Genomic DNA, 25639 nt, shown 5'->3' with positions numbered 1-25639 from the left:
TTAACCGCATGCGTGCGGGCGGAATTCCGCTCGCACGCTGAGATTTTTAAAATCGCATGTTACGTGACGAGCTGGGCTCGTCATCAGCGTGCGAGCGGGCTACGCCATGACGAGCCCAGCTCGTCATCAGCATGCAAGGGGTTAAAGGAGCACTTGTTTAGTAACCTACCTAATCCAGTGAGATATTTCACTGAGCAGTGCAAAGCCGCAGAAGACATCACAAAATACTTCTACTATGTCTGTTGTTGCTGGTTGTTAGAGGTTGTGGACTGAGGAAACAGGGCTGTGTGTTTTTCTCTGCACTGGAAGCCCCTTTATATCTAGTGCTTCACAGACCATGCATATATGTGTGCATTAATTGCTTATCCTATAAAATACTATTTATGTATGCACAACATATTTTCAAAAGGGACATTTTTGAATTACATTTCTTTAAGGTGTTTAAGGTGTTTCTAATACAACATATGTTTTTAAGTTTGAAAAGCAGAAGCATCAATTGCTGTTCAGAGATCCAGTATTTTTGGTATTTACGAGTTTCAGCTATTGGTATTGTAAATGCCAATGCGTTTTATTTATGTTTCTTTTTTTTAAAACATGGATAAAAGGCATTGTCATTTACAATGCCAAAGTTTAAGCTATTGGCATTGTAAATGACAATTCCATTTATTTATCTGTTTTCAAAACCAACACATGGATGAAGAGTTTGTCATTTACAATGCCAATGGCTCAAACTTTTGCAAATGCAAGACCTATTGCATTGCAAATGCTTGTTTCTGTTTGGGATCGATAGGATCCGGTCGAAAAAGTTCTTCCTCCTCGGTAACCGCGGGATTTTGATTTCTGCTCCGAGGCCTCAGGAGGTGGTTTAGAGTCCTTTGGAGACGAAATCTTTTTTGGTACCGAAGGTTGTGGCTTCAGTTAAGATGGTTTTTCTTTCGGCGTCGAGGTGGTCGGTGCCAATTTCTTTTTGGGAGTAGGTTGCTCTCCCGTCTTCGGTGCCGAAGGCGCCTACAGGACAATGATCTGCGGTTTGCTCGGTCCCGAGCTACTGGAAGGCTGGTCCTTTCTCTTCGGAGTGGGCCCGGGGGCGGGGCTTCTTAATCTTGTTTTTGGTCGCGACTGTGGCCAGCAGGCGAAGTCTTGACCAGGGCCTTATTTTTTTCGGGTGGAGTTGGGGTAGGGGCAGTTGTACTCACTCGTTGACCAGGAGTGATGTGGACGTCTGAGTCATCTGCTTAGGACACGATTTGAGGTCTTCGGAATCTTCTTCTGGGCCATCGGGGCCTTCATCGACAATGTCAACTGGTGCCGGGGGTGCTCTCTGCGCCATGATGTGTCGTCGGGCCCGGCGATCACGGATGGGTTTCTTGGATCGAAAAGAGGCTCAGGCCTGGCAATTGTCCTTGTCGTGCTCGGGCGAGAGACACAGGTTAGAGACCTTGTGACGGTCACTGTGTGGGAATTCCGCTCCACACTAAAGGGCATTTTTTGAATGGAGTCCTTTCCATGAGCTGTAGGCCCGAACGCCTTGATAGGCCCAGCGGCCCGCGTCGACGACTGGAATCGAGTAGTTGAGATGCGCGTCGAAGATCACGCGAGCAAAAACAATACCCTAGAGTTTGAGATAGTTTGAGCGTCGAAAAGGTTTGAAAAAATAAGTCTTGAACCGGAGCGCCAAAGTTATATCCGAACCCAATGGCGGAAAAAAGAATCTGAGGATGGAGTCGATGCCCATGCGCACTATTGTCCAAGGGAGGAGTCACCTATCTCGTGACTACAAAAGACTTCTTCCAAGACAACAACAAGGTGCAAGCATCCTAGCCCAACACCAGATGGTGATCTTATGCTACAGTATGAATTCCACAGCTCATCTGCCTCGAACATAGGTATTCAACAGTTCTGTGCAGTCAGAGTTCATGTTAAACAAGACATATGGAAGAAGTGAATAACGCCAGAGATCATGCGTTGTAGGAGCTAGTGGCCAATTCTATGTGGCCAGGGGGCCGGCAATAGCAGGAGAAGGTATTCATCAGGTCCTTGGGCTTAGAAATCATGGGCAAGAAGCTATTGTACAAGTGTGTGTGTTCATAGGTCATGGGCCAGACCAGTTCAATGAGCTCAAAGTTCATTAGCTGGATAGGTAGTTGGTTAGTTTTGCTGGACTAGAGGTAAGTAGTTAGAACAGGAATTTGTGCGGTCAGAACTAAAAGGCTACAGGATACACTGAAGAAAACATAGAGGTCAGAGGTCATTGCTGCAAGAGGTATTGGGAGGAGGAGGTAATGAACTGGGCAACATAACCATAGCATATGGGGAAAGAGAAGAAAGGTCAACATAGCCATAGCATATGGGGAAAGAGAAGAAAGGTCAACATAGCCATAGCATATGGGGAAAGAGAAGAAATGGGCAGTATTGGGCAGTTGTGTGTGGTCACGGGTCGTGAGCAGGATGACGTGGAGGATATCTCTGTGCGGGCAAAACTTAGGCATGTGTTTATGTGGTATCTGCATACGGCCTCTAGAAAAGGTACTGGACAGTGTATGTGGTCAGAGGAAGGGTTGGAAGAGGTTTTGATGGCTTGCAGTAAATTCATAGTGGTAAAAAGTCTTGTTATATACAATTTAAGACATAAGTACAGTTTTCACTGCCAATGGACTTTACAAAATGGTAAATTTTTGAACAACTCTCAAATATCATGTTTATTGTGTATCTGATTTAAAACAATTAACTAAACTAGGATCAGTATTAAGGATTTACATTAAGGTTCGAGTAAGGGATGGGTTAAGCTATGGGTACTCACAAACTTTCTCCCGGGGCCCAAATTTACAGTGTGGTTTGTGGCCAAGGGCCGCACTGGTGGGGAGGGGGTCAGTGGGGGAGGGGAGCAGGGCTAGAGCAAAAAAAAAACTGTGGCCATGAGGTTGAACGCAGGCCCCTGCAGAGGATGCATTTGTCCACTGAGCAACCAAACCCGGCATACACACATCTCTCTCTCTCTCTCTCTCTCTCTCTCTCTCTCTCTCTCTCTCTCTCTCTCTCTCTCTCTCTCTCGCTCTATCTCTCTCTCTCTCTCTCTCTCTCGCTCTCTCTCTATCTCTCTCTATCTCTCGCTCTATCTCTCTAGCTATCTCTATCTCTCTCTAGCTATCTCTCTCTATATATATATATCTGTCCTTAGCTAACTCTATCTCTCTCTCTATGTCTCGATCTCTCTCTATCCGTCTCTATCTCTGTGTCTCTATCTTCTATGTATCTCTATCTTCTATCTCTCTGTCTTCTATCCCTCTATCTATGTCTCTATCTATGTCTCTATCTGTCTCTGTCTCCCTCTATCTGTCTCCGTCTCAGTCTGTTTCAGTCCCTGTCTGTGTCTGTCTCTGTCTGTTTCTGTCCCTGTCTCTGTCTGTCTGTCTGTCCCTATCTCTGTCTGTCCCTGTCTTTATCTTGTCCCTGTCTCTGTCTGACCCTGTCTCTATCTGCATGCCCCTGTCTCTGTCTGTCCCTATCTGTGTTCCCCTGTCTGTCTGTCCCTGTCTGTAAGGTACTGTACATCTTCTATGTCTACCACTGTTGCTGCTCGAGACAACTCTTATGTTCTGTTACATTCTTATTGTATTCCTTGATCTGCATCCTCGAGAGACAGTGTTCTTTCAAACATGCTTATGTTTGAAGTGTGCATCTCTCGAGGATGCAATGACTGTTACACTACTGTTTTACTCTTACTGTTTGCCTACTGGTCAGTTTAATCTTGTACTTGCTACTGGCCAGTAGTACTCCCGTGTGATGCTGGATTTGTCGGAATAAATCTCCTTCTTGGATTTCAACTTGAGCCTGTGATTCCTCATTTAATATTCAAAGTATCCTACTTCACATTTGGCGACAGGATTTGGTTTCCCGACGTTTTCAGCATTTTCACTAATTTCTCAGTTCCTCACTTAAATCCGAGAATACCTTTGTCCTGCTGTGCCTAATCTTAAAGAAACAAACGTTTCTCACCTCGTTTTGGAATTTTTGTTCAAGGAGTTTTCTTCGTTCTTTTATGCATTTTTCTGCAAATCCTTGATTTCTACGAACCCCTTTCAAATACCGCGATAATTGGCTCGGGTGAGCTCATCGCGTACATCGCGCAACGGAAGGATTTCCTCCTAGGAAGTGAAAGCCACTTTCTTCGTCTGATTACACTGCGCAACGAAAGAATTTCCTTTCAGGAAGTGAGTGTCACTTTCTTTCTCTAAACGTGAGCACTGAGCTTCATTTCTGAAATAAACACCGCTTTGGTTCCCTTTTCTTTCACGCAACTGCCGATCTCTTAAAGGGAAACCACAAGTAAATGGTATGTACATTTTATTTTGACTATTTGAAGTAATTGTTTCAATACAACTAGTACTCAGTGGCTCATTGGGCATTTCACCTTCCTTTTTGTACTTTTATCTTACTTTTAAAACCTTCAAGAGTTCTTTAACATGGAAAATAATCAACAAGTAATTATTTTAAATAAATTTTTACCTAGTAACGGTAAACCAGTTGAACCTTGGAAGATATGGTTCAAAAGCTTTGAAAATTACTTGATAGCAATTGATGCCGAGGAATATTCTGCTAAAAGGAAATTAGCCATTTTATACAGCCATTTGGGAAGGGCTGGAAGAGAAATTTTCGACAATTTACCCACAGCCATCCCTCCTCCTGGCAGAGGTGATGGATGGAATGTTTACAGAGATGCAGTCCATAGACTGAATATTAAATTTTTAGTTCAACCAAGCGTTATCTTGGAACGTTATAATTTCAGGAAAAGAAAACAAAATATGGAGGAAAGTGTGGAAGACTTTATTTCTGTTCTAAGGAACATGTCAGCAGAGTGCAACTTCGGAACTGACTTAGACATTTACATCAGAGATCAGTTCGTTTATGGTTGCTGCCATAAAAAAATTCAAGAGAGGATTTTGAGTTGCAGAGATCCTACTTTAGCGGAGGTCATTGACATGGCTAAAAGCATCGAGAGAAGCATAGTTTCATCTAAAAGTATTTTTTCTGAAAACTCTGTCCCTGTTAATCTTGTTCAAAATGACTTGTCTGTTAATGCCTTAACAGTTAGAAATAAGTTTAGTAAACCCCAGCAGCCTCGCTTTAATACTTATTGTTTTAGATGCGGATCGAAAACCCATCTTAGTAATAGCCCAATATGTAGTGCCTTGGGTAAGAAGTGCACAAACTGCCATAAAATTGGTCATTTTAATAGTGTTTGCAAATCAAAACGTACTGTGCATGTTAGAGCTGTTGATACTCATGATCCCTACCAATCAGATACCTTATCAGGTTTTGATGTTGTCCAATTAGGGTCTGACATGCAACATCTAAACATCAATACTATTGAAATTCTGGCTGTTGACTCATTTGATAAGTTGATTGATGTTGAACGTGTTCCTGATCCCACTTGTCAAGTGTTTATTGGTGAACACTCATTTGACATGATGGCTGATTCTGGTGCACCTGTCACAATTGTTTCTGATGTTATTTTTAATAAGTTCTGGGCTCATTCAACCTCTTTATATAAACTTGACATTATTCCTATAGCATATGGAGAAAAGAGTTTTGAGATGCTTGGTTTCTTCTTGTCTGACGTAACATGCCTAGCTAGGAAAACATTCACTAAAGTCTATGTAGCCATTAAGGGTAAAAGCATAGTTGGTTGGCAAGATTTAGCCAGAATGGGTTTAAAACTCGTTCCTGGCTCCAAAAATCCAGTTCAAGTGAATAATGATGTTGAAATTGCTATGGTGAATGAAATTGATGAATCTTTTATCAATGATATTTTGAAACAATTTCCAGAAGTTTTCAATTCTAATGTGGGTAAAGTTGAAAAATTTGAACATCTCATCAAGTTGAAACCTGGTGCCATTCCAGTTGTTCATAAACTTAGAGCAGTTCCCCTTAGTGTTAGGGAGGATTTAAAGAAATTATTAGATAACATGGTGCTTGACAAAATCATTGAACCTACAAATTCATCGCAATGGGTCAGTCCAATTGTTATTGTTCGCAAAAAGGACTCTAGTATCCGTTTGTGTGCAGACCTTAGGTCTTTAAACAAAAATATATTGATTGATTGTCATCCCATTCCCAAGATTCAGGATCTCCTGGTTGGTATTGATGGATGCAAGTTTTTCACACTCTTAGACCTGCGAAGTGCTTATCACCAAATCCCTTTATCTTCAAAGTCTACTGATTTAACCACATTTATCACACCTTTTGGTGCTTATAAGTATTTAAGATTACCTTTCGGCTTAGCCTCAGCCGCTAGCGTCTTTCAAAAGTTCATGGACTCTGTGTTAGGTAAAATGAAAAATGTTCAGGCATACCAGGATGATGTCCTTATTTTTTCTAAGAGTATTGAGGAACATGTTAACACGTTAAAAGATGTACTTTTATGTTTCAAGAATGTTGGCATCACCTTGGGGAGAGATAAATGCAAATTTTTAAAATCAGAAGTTGATTACCTAGGTCACTGCATTAGTTCAGAAGGCATAAAACCTAAATTCTCTCTCACGAAGGCCATTTCAGATGTTCCCACCCCTGGTAACAAGGATTCCTTGAGGTCGTTTCTTGGCATGACAGAGTATTACTCTAGATTTGTGTCTAGTTATTCACAGATTGTGCAACCCCTACGGGATTTACTTAAGAAGAATGCCAAGTTTGAATGGTCTGATAGTGTTAACAAGTCATTTCTCACTGTTAAAGAAGCAATTTTGAATTCCCCAGCATTGGCATCTTTTAGCCCAGGAATTATGTGTACAATTTCGGTTGATGCCAGCCAGTTAGGTCTTGGTGCAGTTCTATGTCAGCATACAGGTCCTCTTGAACGTACAATAGGGTTTGCCTCAAGGTCTTTGTCCACTGCTGAGAGAAATTATTCAACAATTGAGAGGGAAGCATTGGCCTGTTCATGGGCTGTAGAGAAGTTTAAAAGTTTTATTTGGGGCACACACTTTGTGTTGCTAAGTGACCATAAACCTTTACTCAATTTATTGAATGGTAATGGTACTGGTAAGGCCTCAGCACGTTTGGTGCGTTTGCTTTCTAGGTTACACGAATTTAATTTCACAATTCGCCATGTGTCTGGTGGTCTCAACGTTAGAGCAGATTGTCTCTCAAGACTTCCACTTCAGGAAGACTATGTGGAGACAAAATTTAATGATGTAGAATGCGTTGTAGCATCTATCTCTGATTCAAGTGAAGTTTTTCCATTTTTAACTCAAGAACTGTGGTTCAAGGCTTACAGTGAAGATAAAGTTTTACAAGCTGTTGAGAATATGATTGTTAATGGTTGGCCAAGAGAACGTTCTTTACCTTCTTCCATGAAATCATTTGCTCAAGTTTCTGAGGAACTTTCGATTGTAAATGGGATTTTGATGCGTGGAGATCAATGCATTCCTCCTTGTTCTATACGTACGAAATTGGTGGAATGTGCGCATCAAGGCCATTTGGGCATTGGAGGTACTTCCAGAAAACTTAAAGAGTTTTTCTGGTGGCCCGCATTAGATAAGGATGTCACTTTATTTATAGATAGTTGTGATTCTTGTCTCTTATCCGATAAACATTGGAAAGTCAAGAAGTTACCTCTTCATCCTGTTGATATTCCAGATGAGGCATGGTCTAAAGTTGCGTTAGATTTTTCTGGACCGTTCAATTTATTGCCGGCCAGTGATCGTTTTGTAATAGCCTTAATTGATTATCACTCTAAGTGGGCGGACATTGATTTTTGTGAATCCCCATCTTCTTCTTCCGTCATCAAATTTTTGGAGAGAGTTTTTCATGTAGAAGGCTATCCCAAAGAAATTGTCACAGACAATGGCTCACATTTTTGTTCCTTGGTTGTGCAAGATTACTTCAAAACACATGACATTAAACATTTAAGAGTAGCACTATACTCCCCTTCTGCTAACGGTCTTATTGAGAGATTTAATAGGTTTCTAAAGGAGGGTGTACAAACAGCTCTTGCTAGCAATGTCCCGGTTAAAGAATTTTTGAGAAAGAAAATTTGGTCCTACCTTGTCACTCCACAAGCAACTACTGGTATTTCCCCGTTCAGACTGTTGAAGAAGAGAAATCCCAATGGGGTTGTTTGTCCAAATTGGTTGAGGGAGTTAAGGAAGGACAATTCTTCGTGTATTTCTTGTCATGATAAAGGCGTTCTGCAACAGAATGTTGTGAAGAAGCAGGCTCTTCAAAAAAAGTATTTTGATGCTTCTTCTCATGTTTCTGTTGAAGATTTTCAAGTTGGTGACTGGGTTTTATTCAGGAACCCTAAGAAGTGTCCTAAAGGTATTTCAAAATTTTCTGCTCCTTGTCAAATTGTCAAAACTTCTAAAGGTTCAGTTTTTCTGGAGGAAAAGGGATGGTGGAGTAAAAGAGCTCTTGTTAAAGTTTCTGACGATCAAGCCAGAAGAATTCGTGTATATAAAACTGACTCCAGTGATCTTGATTGTTCACATTTTCCTCTAGGTACCCCCTCTGACTTTTGTCATAACAATATTTGTTCCACTTTTACTCCTTCACCCTCTCCTTCAGGTATTGTGTTGCAGACCTCACCTATTCCATCACAAACATCTTCAATGTTAAGTGCAAGGAATCAATCTGTAAGATCAAATCGTAATTGTTCTTTTCCTTCTAGGTTCAAGGATTTTTATATGTCTTAGTTCAAAGATTTTTATTTGTCTTAGTTCATGTTGTTCTCTTATTTTATTCTCCTTGATAAAAAGGGAGATGATGTAAGGTACTGTACATCTTCTATGTCTACCACTGTTGCTGCTCGAGACAACTCTTATGTTCTGTTACATTCTTATTGTATTCCTTGATCTGCATCCTCGAGAGACAGTGTTCTTTCAAACATGCTTATGTTTGAAGTGTGCATCTCTCGAGGATGCAATGACTGTTACACTACTGTTTTACTCTTACTGTTTGCCTACTGGTCAGTTTAATCTTGTACTTGCTACTGGCCAGTAGTACTCCCGTGTGATGCTGGATTTGTCGGAATAAATCTCCTTCTTGGATTTCAACTTGAGCCTGTGATTCCTCATTTAATATTCAAAGTATCCTACTTCACACTGTCCCTATCTGTCTGTCCCTGTCGCTATCTGTTTATCCCTGTCTATCTGTCTGTCCCTGTCTCTATCTGTCTGTCCCTGTCTTTATCTGTCTGTCCCTATCTTTGTCTGTCCCTATCTCTGTCTGACCCTGTCTCTGTCTGTCCCTGTCTCTGTCTATCCCTGTGTCCGATTGTCCCTGTCTCTGTCTGTACCTGCCGCTGTTTGTCCCTGTCTCCATCTGTCCCCATATCTGTCTGTCCCTGTCTCCGTGTGTGCCTGTCTCTGTCTGTCTGTCTGTCCCTGTCTCTATCTGTCTGCCCCTGTCTCTGTCTGTCCCTGTCTCTGTCTATCCCTGTCTTTGTCTGTCCCTGTCTCTATCTCTGTCTGTCTGTCCCTGTCTGTCTGTCTCTATCTGTCTCTGCGCCTCTGTCTCTGCGCCTCTATCTGTCTCTGCGCCTCTGTCTCTGCGCCTCTATCTGTCTCTGCGCCTCTATCTGTCTCTGTGCCTCTATCTGCCTCCGCGCCTCTATCTGTCTCTGTGCCTCTATCTGTCGCTGCACCTCTATCTGTTTCTGTGCCTCTATCTGTCTCTGTACCTCTATCTGTCTCTGCGCCTCTATCTGTTTCTGTGCCTCTATCTGTCTCTGCATCTCTATCTGTCTCTGCGTCTCTATCTGTCTCTGCACTGCTATCTTTCTCTGTCAAACAGAAAACTTCCCAAAAGGTGCTTTAAAAATCAGCTGTGAAAGCGCCTACAGCTAACTTTTAAAGGGCCTTTTGGGAAGCTTTCTGAAGGTGCCCTGACGTCACAGAGGCCGGCAGTAAAAACAGAAGATGGCTGCAGGAGCATACGTAGTGAATACCTATTTAATACGTATTCACAACGTATGCTCCTGCGGTCATCTTCGGTGTTTACTGCTGGCCGTGGAAACTGCAAGGCACGGTCCGTGGCCGCCAATGAAGGCCTGCCGGGCCGCTGGTGGCCCGCGGACCGTACTATGAGTACCACGGGGTTAAGCGATGTGTCGGCGGCAGGGCTGAGGTAAAGCATGGGATGGGTTAGGTTATCAGCTAAGAATGAGAGGTTAGGATAAGGTTTAGGGCAGGAAGGTTAGATTTGATTGACGCATGGTGTAAAAGTTAGGGTAAGGACAAGGGATAGGGGTTAGGGTCAAAGTTCACATAGTTAGAGATTACCATAAGGTATAAACTATCAGCAAAGAAAATTATGAAATTTTTGTTACAACCTTTACGGGTCTGAAGTTCTGCAGGAGACAATACTACAAACAACCGTCTTGGGCAGCTTACTGTGGTAAGAGGTCATGGGCTACAAGAGGTATATTTGCGAGATGATGTAAGTTACAGTCTGTAAGTTGGAGCAGTTCATGATATCAGCCGTCAATCGCTGAATAAAAACAAGCAAACATAAAACGCTGAATTTCACTGCACATGATTTGGGATGGACTATTGGAGGACTGAGGACATTCCAGCACCGGCTACACCTCAGGCTCCTACCTGCATTCTTTGGCCAGCGTACGCTCCCAGAACTGGCAGTCGGCGGCGCTCCCAGACATGGTGCCCAGCAGGTAGGGGTTAATCTCGATCACCTTGTTAGCATGTATGGTGGCTGCAGATGGGTGCAACAAGAGAGCAGGAACACAAATAAGAGTGCAGGTAAGGGTTCATCTTTTACACCTTGTTAGTATGTATCATGGCTGAAGATGGGTGCGACGAGAGAACAAGAACACGGAAACGCATGCAGGTAGAGGTTAATCTTTCACACCCTGTTACAGTGTATGCAGGCCACAGATGGGTGCGACAAGAGAGCAGGAACATGGATAAGAGTGCAGGTAGGAGTTAATCTTTCACACCTTGTTACAGTGTTTGGGGGCCACAGATGGGTGCAACAAGAGAGCACGAACACGGATAAGAGTGCAGGTAGGGGTTCATCTTTCACACCTTGTTACAGTGTATGCAGGCCACAGATGGGTGCGACAAGCGAGCAGGAACACGGCTAAGAGTGCAGGTAGGGTCTATTATTTCACACCTTGTTACAGTGTATGGAGGCCACAGATGGGTGTGACAAGAGAGCACGAACACGGATAAGAGTGCAGGTAGGGGTTAATCTTTCACACCTTGTTACAGTTTATGGAGGCCACAGATGGGTGCGACAAGAGAGAAGGAACACGTATAACATTGCAGGTAGGGGTTAATCTTTCACACCTTGCTACAGAGGAACACAGATGAAAGTGCAGGTAGGGTTAATCTTTCACACCTTGTTACAGTGTATGGAGACCACAGATCGGTGCGACAAGAGAGCAGGTACACGGATACGAGTTCAGGTAGGGGTTAACCTTTCACACCTTGTTACAGTGTATGGAGGCCAGAGATGGGTGCGACAAGAGAGCATGAACACAGATGAGAGTGCAGGTAGGGGTTAATCTTTCACACCTTGTTACAGTGCATGGAGACCACAGATGGGTGCAAAAAGAGAGCAGGAACACGGGTAAGAGTGCAGGTGGGGTTAATCTTTCACACCTTGTTACAGTGTATGAAGGCCACAGATGTGTGCAACAAGAGAGCAGGGACACGGATAACAGTGCAGGTAGGGTTTAATGTTTCACACCTTGTTACAGTGTATGGAGGCTGCAGATGGGTGCAACAAGAGAGCAGGAACACAAATAAGAGTGCAGGTATGGGTCAATCTTTTACACCTTGTTAGCATGTATCATGGCTGAAGATGGGTGCGACGAGAGAACAAGAACACGGATACGCATGCAGGTAGGGGTTAATCTTTCACACCTTGTTACAGTGTATGGAGGCTGCAGATGGGTGCAACAAGAGAGCAGGAACACAAATAAGTGTGCAGGTATGGGTCAATCTTTTACACCTTGTTAGCATGTATCATGGCTGAAGATGGGTGCGACGAGAGAACAAGAACACGGATACGCATGCAGGTAGGGGTTAATATTTCACACCTTGTTACAGTGTATGGAGGCTGCAGATGGGTGCAACAAGAGAGCAGAACACAAATAAGAGTGCAGGTATGGGTCAATCTTTTACACCTTGTTAGCATGTATCATGGCTGAAGATGGGTGCGACGAGAGAACAAGAACACGGATAACAGTGCAGGTAGGGTTTAATGTTTCACACCTTGTTACTGTGTATGGAGGCTGCAGATGGGTGCAACAAGAGAGCAGGAACACAAATAAGAGTGCAGGTATGGGTCAATCTTTTACACCTTGTTAGCATGTATCATGGCTGAAGATGGGTGCGACGAGAGAACAAGAACACAGATACGCATGCAGGTAGGGGTTAATCTTTCACACATTGTTACAGTGTATGGAGGCTGCAGATGGGTGCAACAAGAGAGCAGGAACACAAATAAGTGTGCAGGTATGGGTCAATCTTTTACACCTTGTTAGCATGTATCATGGCTGAAGATGGGTGCGACGAGAGAACAAGAATACGGATACGCATGCAGGTAGGGGTTAATCTTTCACACCTTGTTACAGTGTATGGAGGCCACAGATGGGTGCGACAAGAGAGCAGGAACACAATTAAGAGTGCAGGTAAGGGTTCATCTTTTACACCTTGTTAGTATGTGTAGGAGAGTAGGGTCTGCAATCCTATGATCACCCAGATTTTTTGCTTTTGTTTCACTGGTTTACGACTTTCTCTGGCTGTGGGCCTGCCAATCAGACCCACAGCCTGGCTGTTCTCTTTCTAAATTACGAGATGTACCCTAGGTGCATTTACCAATTGGTACTGGGCCACCTTATCAGACCCTGTAACCCAGGGCATAGGTGTACCCAGGGCCGCCAGGGGCTGCAGCATGTATTATGCCACCCCTGGCTGGCCTCCTAAATTTGACACAACTGGCTGCATGACAGCTGGGGCGAAGTCGTGTAATCACCCTTTGCTTTAGATATAGTAGCTCTATATCTAACCCTACAATGGACACCCGAGTCCCTATCAGTCACTCCTATGGCAGGCCTTGACAATCCTGAAGGCAGAGTGCATGGGCTCGCGTGAACTGTGTTCTGGCCCGAGCCGAGCCGGTTGCAGCTTGCGGAGAAAAGACCCAATGGCTGTTCCATGATAACGCGTACCCCATCGGTAATTTCGGTGTCGCGTTATCAAGACATGTCGAGTAAGGTGTCATACGAATCGGGGTGCTGCCCTCTCACCAACCCTGGCGACGAGGTTAGCATTCCGCCCTTCTAGAGGGACACGACATGTACGTAACTGTGAACCCCGGTTAAAGTTAACGAAAGCCTCAGCTCCACAAAATGGATGCTGCCACCACAGACACGAGTCTGACCTCCTGCTGCTGGGAGTCCTTCCAGCGAGGAGCACTCGGACAAAGGGTTTCCTGTCGAGGGCGGTGTTCGCACCGTCCCAGACAGGGTTTGTGTATTCTGGGTAGGTAGGGCTTTTGCGAGAAGGTGACTGCGGAGTGGCACCCCGGTGCTCACTACGCATCTGCCGGTTAGAACCAGTTCCAGGGGCGACAGCCCTGGCCTGGGGAAAGTCCGGCAGGGGAGAGGGGTGTAACTACCCCCCTTCCTGGTCCCACCCTTAGGGCAGGACCTAGTCATGTACCCACCCCTTTCTTTAGAATAAAGGCCGGAGCGGGGACCCTTCCAAATTAGATCATCTTTGAATCAAGAATGCTTTCTACGAAAGGACTTCAAGACTCTTCTCAAGATTTCTCCCTTGTGGCTAAGGAGTAGTCACCCTGCATCAGCGGGCACCATCTAAGAACTCTGCGGTTTGCTGTAAGTCCTTCCTCAAGGAATCCGACGGCCCAGCTCGACGAGAACCGGCTTCCCTGGCACCTCTGACCTCTACCCACGTCATCAGCTCAGCTGTGATCTGTGGGTGCGACGAGACCTCGAGGGACCGGCCATCATCAGAACCTGCACGCTCTTAAAAACCAGCACGACCATCGAGGTAACTCTCTGGTGAGTGCTCTGGGGTCCGAGAAGCCCCGACCCTGAGCCGCTCCAGCTCCGAAGTGCAGTCTCCCAGCATCTCCACGATCTGCGTGGGGCCCTTCTGCTCGCTGCTCAGCACGTTGTCTGGTCACTAGCCGCTGGCTTGTGTCCTTCTGTGACGACATCCGAGAATCATCACTGCCGGTCTGGTTGCTCCAGGCTGGCCCTTGCTTCCATCTTTTCGAGAAGCACCCCGGATCCTCCTGGTCCACTCAAGACGCCGACAGCGCCATCCTTCGTGGGACAGCTCGCACCTCCACCGTGGTCGCCGACAACGCCTCCTGGTCCGTGAGACTGCAGAGCCTAGCGTCGCCCACTCACCTGGTTGAGGTGACGGCCAACTGGTGCCTTCCTGGTACCCTCTGACTACTGGCTAGTAGTACGAACTTGGTCCCCTCTGCTTTCAGGTTTCATCAATCTCCGATCCAGGCTTGGATCTCTACGAACTATTCATCACTGGTCGCCGGCCAGCAACTCCTTTTCTTCCGGCTCCTGGCTCGTCAGCGAAGACCCCGACGCCTGTAAGACTTGTGCAGCCGCAGCCCTCGTGGCTAGGTAACTCGGCATTTCAGTGCCTGCATAGCCTCCTTACTCTAGGGTCCCGAGTCCCTCGCTTCCGACTTGCCTTAAACCTTTCCGTGTCCTCGGACACTTGTTTTTAAATTGTGCACTTGAAGTATTTACCAAAGAGATTTGGTTTGTGCTTAGTACCCTGTCCTCATAAAGAATACAGGGCTGTTGTGATTCTTAATAAATATACTGTTTATTTTCATAACACTTGTGTGGTGTCCTTTCACTGGGTGTTCAAGGGGTACATGTGTGGTAAACAGCTGGCTTAACGCGCCCTCTCGAGTCTTTAGCCTTAGACTGCTCGTATCCACGCTACTAGGATAGCTGGTCTATAGGTTGACTTACAACCAAACACCATAAGGGTCGTTGGAACGATACATAGCGGTCGCTAGAATAGCGAACGTTGCATATCGGGCCAACTTCTCACATTGGTGAGCAGCGGTTGGGATTTGAGCTTGCTGTTGTTTTACCACACGTATCCTAAGAATATCTTGTTGAAAGATCGCACAAGTACTATTAGTACATATAACTAAAGCTTAGAATACTCTGAGTTCTACTGAACCAGCTGTTGTAGCTCCTCAAGGCTTAGCACACCTTGGCTACAACTCTTAGAAAGGGAACAGTAGGTAAACACGTAGTGTAGGTAGGTGCATCACTTACACCACACTAGAAACAGTATGTCGGACAAAGGAGGAAACTCTGAGTCTCCCCTTGTGTCAGTTGACCCTCCACAGGTCATCCCTTCAAGATATACTGCGCTTAACTTCCATGAGTTACGACAAGTATGTACCTCTAGGAAGATTAAGCAAGGGGCTAACCCCACCACCTCCTTTCTGATTGGTCTCCTAGAGACTTATGATGCCAGAAAGGCTGAGAAGCTTCTTAGCCCTTCTAATCCAGAAGGAGGCATGCCTCCCCTCGAGGGAACCCGGGACGATCCTGACCTCATACACCTCGCAACTGAGAACGAAGATGGCGAGGAGGATGAGGATGAGGATCTCTCTGGGGATGAGGCAGATAAGGGACAGGTAGAAGTCGTCAGACTGACACGGTCCAACTTAAGCAAACATGATAGTGGTACTGGGGGACCCCCGGCGCTACTGTCAGGTGCGCTTAACATTGGGAATGGACGAGTTAGGTCTCTATCAAGAGGCTCTAACAGATCCTTTCGAACCAATGGCTCTCGCAACTCTTCTCAAAGAGGGATGACGTCCCCTCAGAGGAGAGTGTACGAAGCTAAGGAAAGGGCAGCTAATCTGAGGATCGAAAGGGAAGAACTTGCCCTGGCCAAGGAAAAGCTTGCTTTTGCTAGAGAGCAACAGTTAAGTGGGGCAGTCCCCACTGGTGGCAGCAATGTACCTAGTAATAGGGAAAAGAGTTTCGATACGAAACACCTTGGGAAGATAGTGCCCCCCTTTAAACAAGGGGACGACATCCACAAATGGATTACTGCTTTGGAGAGGGCCTGCACTGTGCAAGGTGTTCCCCAGAGTCAGTGGGCGGCTATCTTGTGGCTCTCCTTTGAAGGTAAAGGAAGAGACAAGCTCCTCACCACAAGGGTAGAGGACGCTAATAATTACCAAGTCTTGAAGAATACACTCGTTGAAGGGTTCGGCCTAACCACTGAGCAGTACAGGGTGCTGTTCAGGGATACCCAGAAAACGCAGTCTCAAGATTGGTCTGATTTTGTCGATTGTGCCACTAAGGCTTTTGAGGGCTGGTTGCTGGGCAGTAAGGTTACTGATTACAAAGGATTGTATAATTTGATGATGAGAGAACAAATTTTAAACAATTGTCAGAACCAGTTGTTGCATCAGCATCTTGTCGACTCGGATCTGACCTCTCCCCAAGAATTGGGACAGAAGGCAGACAAATGGGTTCGTACGAGAGTTAAACAGAACCAGGGCCAGAATCAAGGTGGTCAGAAGAAAGCAGACCAGAAGGGTAAAGATTCTAAGGGGGAACAAAATGACCAGAAGTCTTCGACAGGTCCCCAACAACCCAAAGAGGGTGGGGGTCAGGCTCCCCAAAAGAAGAAAGAAGGCCAATCCAAAAGATGGTGCCAGTACTGTAAAAGTAAATCTCACTGGTTTAGTGAGTGCACCAAGAAAGGAGGAGGGCAGACTCCTGCCACTGCAGCCCCTAAGGCACCTGTGCCCCCTAGTACAGTCAGCAGTGGTAGTGCGCCTCCCAAGGGTTTAGTAGGGTTAACCTTGAGTTCTGAGGGGCGTGACAACTTAGTTGGCACACTCACTCAGGCTGTCCTTGTCAGTACAGGGGACGTGGACGTGTCCCCTGACGTAAGCCCCAATACGCTGGGCAAATACCGACAGACGCCTTTCATAAATGGAAAGATGGCTCAGGCCTATAGGGACACTTGTGCCAGCGTCACCATGGTGACGCCTAACTTTGTGGACCCTGGACAGATCATGCCAGGTACAGAATTCCTGGTGACCAATGCAAGCAATGTCACTACCAATCACAGTATGGCAATTGTAGCTTTCTCCTGGGGAGGGGTAACTGGCCAAAAGAAGGTTGTAGTTAGTCCAGACCTCCCAGTGGATTGTTTGTTGGGCAATGATTTGGAGTCGTCACAATGGTCAGAAGTGGAGCACCGGACTCACATGGAAATGTTAGGTTTGCCAGCACATGTGTTCGCTGTGACTAGGTCACAGGTCAGGAAATGCCCCACTGAACAGGTGCTGGATCCTGGAACAACGGACCAGACACCTCCCAAGAAAAAGAGCAGTAGGGTTAAGGCTGCGCCTTCCCCCTTACCCCAGGTTGTGGATCAAGTCTCAGAGGAGGCTGACCTACAGGAATTGAGGGAAACTGAGCCTAGAGAGTTTGAACTTGATCAAGTTGAATTCTTGGGTTCAGGGGGACCCTCAAGGGAAGACCTGGGGAAGGACCAGTTAGACTGCCCTTCTCTTGAACCCCTCAGACAGCAGGCTGCTGCTGAGGCTGCTGGGAACGCCACAGGTACCCACAAGGTATACTGGGAAGATGGACTCCTGTACACTGAGTCAAGAGACCCCAAGCCTGGCATGACCAGGAGGCTGGTCGTACCCTTGTCTCAGCGTGGTTTCCTACTTACCTTGGCCCACGAGATTCCCTTAGCAGGTCACTTAGGCCAGACGAAAACGTGGGACAGGCTTGTCTCGCACTTTCACTGGCCTCACATGAACGAAGATACCAAGGAGTTTTGCCGCTCCTGTGTCACTTGCCAAGCCAGTGGTAAGTCAGGTGGCACGACAAAGGCCCCCCTTATACCAATGCCTGTGGTGGGGGTGCCCTTTGAACGGGTGGGGATCGACATCGTCGGTCCCATGGAACCACCGACAGCATCAGGGCACAAGTTTATACTGGTGGTAGTGGATCATGCCACCAGGTATCCTGAAGCTATTCCCCTTAGGACCACTACAGCACCTGTTGTGGCAAGAGCCCTAGTTGGAGTATTCTCCAGAGTGGGCTTCCCTAAGGAGGTCGTCTCCGACAGAGGTGCAAACTTTATGTCGAGCTACTTAACTGCTATGTGGAAGGAATGTGGTGTCAACTACAAGTTCACCACGCCCTATCATCCACAATGCAATGGGCTTGTTGAGAGATTCAACAGGACCCTAAAAGGGATGATTCATGGACTACCGGAAAAGCTTCGGCGTAGATGGGACGTCCTGATCCCCTGCCTCTTGTTCGCCTACAGAGAAGTCCCACAGAAGGGGGTTGGCTACAGCCCTTTTGAACTTTTGTACGGGCATCCTGTAAGAGGACCCCTGTGTTTGGTGAAGGAAGGATGGGAGAGACCTCTCAAAAAGCCTGCAACCAACATAGTGGACTATGTGCTCGGCCTCCGCTCGCGGATGGCTGAATACATGGAGAAGGCATCCGAAAACCTTAAGGCCAACCAAGAACTCCAAAAAGCTTGGCATGACCAAAAGGCTGTCTTGACTGTTTACCAGCCCGGACAGAAGGTGTGGGTGTTGGAGCCAGTGGCCCCAGCAGCACTCAAGGACAAATGGTCCGGGCCCCACACCATCCTGGAGAAAAAGGGAGAGGTCACCTACCTGGTCGACCTGGGAACTCCCCGGAGCCCCCACAGGGTGCTTCATGTCAACAGGCTAAAAGCATATGTCGACAGGAAGGACATGAGTTTGCTCATGGCCCTAGATGAGGGACAGGAGGAGGAGAGTGACCCTCTCCCCGACCTGCTCACTCAGAATCCTGACGATGGCTCGGTAGATGGTGTTGTCTTTTGTGGCAGCCTCTCCGAACATCAACAGAACGACTGTAAACAGGTTCTTCAGTCGTTCCGACATCTGTTTTCTCTGACACCCAGTCAGACCGATTGGTGCACCCATGAGGTCGACACTGGTGACAGCTTGCCCGTAAAGAGTAAAATCTACAGGCAGCCTGATCACGTTAGAGACTGCATCAAAAGTGAAGTGCAGAAAATGTTGGAGCTGGGAGTCATTGAACCCTCGGATAGCCCTTGGGCTAGTCCCGTAGTTCTAGTGCCGAAACCTCACACCCAGGGTGGTAAGAGAGAGATGAGGTTTTGCGTAGACTACAGGGGTCTCAATGCAGTCACTAAGACTGACGCCCACCCAATACCAATGGCAGACGAGCTTATCGATAGATTGGCTTCGGCCAACTACTTAAGTACGTTTGACCTGACAGCTGGGTATTGGCAAATCAGGTTAGCTGAGGACGCCAAGCCTAAAACCGCATTTTCAACCCCTGGTGGGCATTATCAGTTCGTGGTGATGCCCTTTGGTCTGAAAAATGCACCTGCCACCTTCCAACGGTTGGTGAATCACGTCCTTACTGGGCTGGATGACTTCTGTGCGGCGTATCTTGACGATATTGCTGTCTTTAGCTCCACCTGGGAGGATCACCTGGTCCACCTGCGGAAGACGTTAGAGGCACTGCAAGCAGCAGGTCTCACTATCAAGGCCACCAAGTGCCAGATAGGGCAGACACAGGTTGTATACCTGGGCCACCTTGTAGGTGGAGGTCAGGTTCAGCCACTGGAGAGCAAGATACAGTCAATCAGGGACTGGGCTCCTCCAACCACCCAGACTCAGGTTCGAGCTTTCTTGGGCCTGACTGGTTACTACAGGAAGTTTGTCAGGAACTATGGTTCCATCGTGACACCATTAAACGAACTGACAAGTAAGAAAATGCCAAAAAAGGTTCAGTGGACAGCGAGCTGTCAAAAAGCATTCGATGACCTAAAGCAGGCCATGTGCACGGCGCCTATCCTCAAGAGTCCGGACTACTCCAAACCATTCATTGTCCAAACAGATGCTTCTGAGTTGGGTGTGGGAGCTGTTCTTTCTCAACTGAATTTTGATGGTCAAGACCAGCCCATTGCTTTTATAAGCAGACGGCTGACCCCTAGAGAGAAGAATTGGTCAGCTATTGAGAGGGAGGCCTTTGCTGTGGTTTGGGCCCTGAAGAAGCTGAGGCCATACTTGTTTGGCACTCACTTCAAGATTCAGACCGACCATAAGCCCCTCTTGTGGCTAAATCAGATGAAGGGTGAAAACCCCAAACTGCTTAGGTGGTCCATTTCCCTACAGGGGATGGACTTCACAGTGGAACATAGACCTGGTACTGATCATGGCAATGCCGATGGGCTCTCCAGATATTTCCACTTAGAACAAGAAGACTCACCTGGTCAAGGTTAGCTAGTTGTTCCGACGTTTGGGGGGGGGGTCATGTAGGAGAGTAGGGTCTGCAATCCTATGATCACCCAGATTTTTTGCTTTTGTTTCACTGGTTTACGACTTTCTCTGGCTGTGGGCCTGCCAATCAGACCCACAGCCTGGCTGTTCTCTTTCTAAATTACGAGATGTACCCTAGGTGCATTTACCAATTGGTACTGGGCCACCTTATCAGACCCTGTAACCCAGGGCATAGGTGTACCCAGGGCCGCCAGGGGCTGCAGCATGTATTATGCCACCCCTGGCTGGCCTCCTAAATTTGACACAACTGGCTGCATGACAGCTGGGGCGAAGTCGTGTAATCACCCTTTGCTTTAGATATAGTAGCTCTATATCTAACCCTACAATGGACACCCGAGTCCCTATCAGTCACTCCTATGGCAGGCCTTGACAATCCTGAAGGCAGAGTGCATGGGCTCGCGTGAACTGTGTTCTGGCCCGAGCCGAGCCGGTTGCAGCTTGCGGAGAAAAGACCCAATGGCTGTTCCATGATAACGCGTACCCCATCGGTAATTTCGGTGTCGCGTTATCAAGACATGTCGAGTAAGGTGTCATACGAATCGGGGTGCTGCCCTCTCACCAACCCTGGCGACGAGGTTAGCATTCCGCCCTTCTAGAGGGACACGACATGTACGTAACTGTGAACCCCGGTTAAAGTTAACGAAAGCCTCAGCTCCACAAAATGGATGCTGCCACCACAGACACGAGTCTGACCTCCTGCTGCTGGGAGTCCTTCCAGCGAGGAGCACTCGGACAAAGGGTTTCCTGTCGAGGGCGGTGTTCGCACCGTCCCAGACAGGGTTTGTGTATTCTGGGTAGGTAGGGCTTTTGCGAGAAGGTGACTGCGCAGTGGCACCCCGGTGCTCACTACGCATCTGCCGGTTAGAACCAGTTCCAGGGGCGACAGCCCTGGCCTGGGGAAAGTCCGGCAGGGGAGAGGGGTGTAACTACCCCCCTTCCTGGTCCCACCCTTAGGGCAGGACCTAGTCATGTACCCACCCCTTTCTTTAGAATAAAAGCCGGAGCGGGGACCCTTCCAAATTAGATCATCTTTGAATCAAGAATACTTTCTACGAAAGGACTTCAAGACTCTTCTCAAGATTTCTCCCTTGTGGCTAAGGAGTAGTCACCCTGCATCAGCGGGCACCATCTAAGAACTCTGCGGTTTGCTGTAAGTCCTTCCTCAAGGAATCCGACGGCCCAGCTCGACGAGAACCGGCTTCCCTGGCACCTCTGACCTCTACCCACGTCATCAGCTCAGCTGTGATCTGTGGGTGCGACGAGACCTCGAGGGACCGGCCATCATCAGAACCTGCACGCTCTTAAAAACCAGCACGACCATCGAGGTAACTCTCTGGTGAGTGCTCTGGGGTCCGAGAAGCCCCGACCCTGAGCCGCTCCAGCTCCGAAGTGCAGTCTCCCAGCATCTCCACGATCTGCGTGGGGCCCTTCTGCTCGCTGCTCAGCACGTTGTCTGGTCACTAGCCGCTGGCTTGTGTCCTTCTGTGACGACATCCGAGAATCATCACTGCCGGTCTGGTTGCTCCAGGCTGGCCCTTGCTTCCATCTTTTCGAGAAGCACCCCGGACCCTCCTGGTCCACTCAAGACGCCGACAGCGCCATCCTTCGTGGGACAGCTCGCACCTCCATCGTGGTCGCCGACAACGCCTCCTGGTCCGTGAGACTGCAGAGCCTAGCGTCGCCCACTCACCTGGTTGAGGTGACGGCCAACTGGTGCCTTCCTGGTACCCTCTGACTACTGGCTAGTAGTACGAACTTGGTCCCCTCTGCTTTCAGGTTTCATCAATCTCCGATCCAGGCTTGGATCTCTACGAACTATTCATCACTGGTCGCCGGCCAGCAACTCCTTTTCTTCCGGCTCCTGGCTCGTCAGCGAAGACCCCGACGCCTGTAAGACTTGTGCAGCCGCAGCCCTCGTGGCTAGGTAACTCGGCATTTCAGTGCCTGCATAGCCTCCTTACTCTAGGGTCCCGAGTCCCTCGCTTCCGACTTGCCTTAAACCTTTCCGTGTCCTCGGACACTTGTTTTTAAATTGTGCACTTGAAGTATTTACTAAAGAGATTTGGTTTGTGCTTAGTACCCTGTCCTCATAAAGAATACAGGGCTGTTGTGATTCTTAATAAATATACTGTTTATTTTCATAACACTTGTGTGGTGTCCTTTCACTGGGTGTTCAAGGGGTACATGTGTGGTAAACAGCTGGCTTAACGCGCCCTCTCGAGTCTTTAGCCTTAGACTGCTCGTATCCACGCTACTAGGATAGCTGGTCTATAGGTTGACTTACAACCAAACACCATAAGGGTCGTTGGATTGATACATAGCGGTCGCTAGAATAGCGAACGTTGCATATCGGGCCAACTTCTCACAGTATGTATCATGGCTGAAGATGGGTGCGACGAGAGAACAAGAACACGGATACGCATGCAGGTAGGGGTTAATCTTTCACACCCTGTTACAGTGTATGCAGGCCACAGATGGGTGCGACAAGAGAGCAGGAACACGGATAAGAGTGCAGGTAGGAGTTAATCTTTCACACCTTGTTACAGTGTATGGGGGCCACTGATTAGTGCGACAAGAGAGCACGAACACGGATAAGAGTGCAGGTAGGGGTTCATCTTTCACACCTTGTTACAGTGTATGCAGGCCACAGATGGGTACGACAAGCGAGCAGGAACACGGATAAGAGTTCAAGTTCAAGTTCAGGAATTTGTATAGCGCACTACTCACCCAGAGGGTCTCAAGGCGCTTGAGGGAGGGGGGGGGCCTTACTTATCGAAAAGCCAGGTTTTCAGCTGCTTTCTGAAGGAGAGGTGGTTCTGTGTGAGGCAGAGGTGAGTGGGGAGAGAATTCCAGGTCTTGGCCGCCAAGTAGGAGAAGGATCTTCCTCCCATGGTGGATCTATGGATGCGCGGATTTGTGGCGAGGGCTTGATTGGATGATCGTAGTTGGCGGGTGGGTGTGTAGAAGGAAAGCCGAGTGTTGAGGCATTCGGGTCCTAGGTCGTGGAGGGCCTTGTGTGCGTGGGAGAGGAGGCGGAACGTTATTCTCTTGTTGACGGGGAGCCAGTGGAGGTCTTTCAGGTGCCCGGAAATGTGAGCTTGACGGGGGATGTCCAGTATGAGTCTGGCTGAGGCGTTTTGGATGCGTTGGAGTTTTTTCTGTAGTTTGGCTGTGGTTCCGGCGTAAAGGGTGTTCCCATAGTCCAGTCGGCTAGTGACCAGTGCGTGGGTAACTGTCTTTCTTGTTTCGGTGGGGATCCAACGGAAGATCTTTTTGAGCATGCGTAGGATGTTGAAGCATGAAGATGAGATGGCGTTGACTTGTCTGGTCATCGAGAGGGAGGAGTCCAGGATGAAGCCCAAGTTACGTGCGTGATCTGTGGGTATGGGTGCTGTGCCCAGGGCCAGTGGCCACCATGAGTTGTCCCAGGCAGAAGGGGATGATCCTAAGATGAGGACTTCCGTTTTGTCAGAGTTTAGTTTTAAGCGGCTGTTCTTCATCCAAACGGCTACTTCTTTCATTCCTTCGTGTAGATTGGTTTTGGCGGTGTTAGGGTCTTTGGTGAGGGAGAGGATCAGCTGGGTGTCGTCTGTGTAGGAGATGATGTTGAGGTTGTGTTGTTGCGCGATGGATGCGAGGGGACTCATGTAAACGTTGAAGAGGGTGGGACTAAGTGATGATCCTTGTGGTACGCCGCAGATGACTTCGGTGGCCTCGGATTTGAATGGGGGGAGGCGGACTCTCTGGGTTCTTCCAGCGAGGAACGAGATGATCCAGTCCAAAGCTTATCCTTGTATTCCGACGTTTCTGAGGCGTTGTATGAGGGTGCTATGACAGACTGTGTCGAAGGCGGCGGAGAGGTCCAGTAGGATGAGGGCAAGTGTTTCTCCGTTGTCCAGTCGCGTACGGATGTCGTCTGTAGCAGCGATGAGGGCGGTTTCGGTGCTGTGTTTGGCTCGGAAGCCGGACTGTGAAGGGTCGAGGGATTTGTTGGATTCGAGGAATGCGGCGAGCTGACTATTGACGGCTTTCTCAATGACTTTGGCAGGAAATGGGAGGAGTGAGAGAGGGTGGTAGTTCTTGAGTTCAGTGGGGTCTGATGTGGGTTTCTTCAGAAGGGCGCTGAGTTCGGCATGTTTCCAGCTTTCCGGGAAGGTAGCGGAGTTGAAGGAACAGTTGATGACATCGCGGAGATGGGGTGCGATGATGGAGTCTGCTTTGTTGAAGAGGTGGTGGGGAGTGTATGGAGGCCACAGATGGGTGCGACAAGAGAGCGGGAACACGTATAACATTGCAGGTAGGGGTTAATCTTTCACACCTTGCTACAGAGGAACACAGATGAAAGTGCAGGTAGGGTTAATCTTTCACACCTTGTTACAGTGTATGGAGGCCAGAGATCGGTGCGACAAGAGAGCAGGTACACGGATACGAGTTCAGGTAGGGGTTAACCTTTCACACCGTGTTACAGTGTATGGAGGCCACAGATCGGTGCGACAAGAGAGCATGAACACAGATGAGAGTGCAGGTAGGGGTTAATCTTTCACACCTTGTTACAGTGCATGGAGACCACAGATGGGTGCGAAAAGAGAGCAGGAACACAGGTAAGAGTGCAGGTGGGGTTAATCTTTCACACCTTGTTACAGTGTATGGAGGTCACAGATTTGTGCAAAAAGAGAGCAGGAACACGGATAACAGTGCAGGTAGGGTTTAATGTTTCACACCTTGTTACTGTGTATGGAGGCTGCAGATGGGTGCAACAAGAGAGCAGGAACACAAATAAGTGTGCAGGTATGGGTAAATCTTTTACACCTTGTTAGCATGTATCATGGCTGAAGATGGGTGCGACGAGAGAACAAGAACACGGATACACATGCAGGTAGGGGTTAATCTTTCACACCTTGTTACAGTGTATGGAGGCTGCAGATGGGTGCAACAAGAGAGCAGGAACACAAATAAGTGTGCAGGTATGGGTCAATCTTTTACACCTTGTTAGCATGTATCATGGCTGAAGATGGGTGCGACAAGAGAACAAGAATACGGATACGCATGCAGGTAGGGGTTAATCTTTCACACCTTGTTACAGTGTATGGAGGCCACAGATGGGTGCGACAAGAGAGCAGGAACACAATTAAGAGTGCAGGTAGGGGTTCATCTTTCACACCTTGGTACAGTGTATTGAGGCCACAGATGGGTGTGATAATGGAGCAGGAACACAGATAAGAGTGCAATTAGGGGTTAATCT

The 25639-nt window shown here is 47.6% G+C and overlaps 1 protein-coding gene across 1 annotated transcript in view; it reads right to left on the bottom strand.

Moving 5' to 3' along the window:
- Positions 1-25639, bottom strand: part of LOC147663551 (proteasome subunit beta type-8-like) — a 215056-nt gene that overhangs the window by 96179 nt on the left and 93238 nt on the right. The window contains exon 3 of the mRNA XM_086950364.1: positions 10596-10707. Coding sequence (XP_086806490.1) covers positions 10596-10707 — 112 coding nt within the window. The remainder of the gene's footprint in view (positions 1-10595; positions 10708-25639) is intronic.

This window comes from Lissotriton vulgaris, unplaced genomic scaffold, assembly GCF_964263255.1.
Source record: "Lissotriton vulgaris unplaced genomic scaffold, aLisVul1.2 SCAFFOLD_628, whole genome shotgun sequence".
NCBI classification, from domain to species: domain Eukaryota; kingdom Metazoa; phylum Chordata; class Amphibia; order Caudata; family Salamandridae; genus Lissotriton; species Lissotriton vulgaris.
This window is presented reverse-complemented; position numbering and strand designations above follow the sequence as displayed.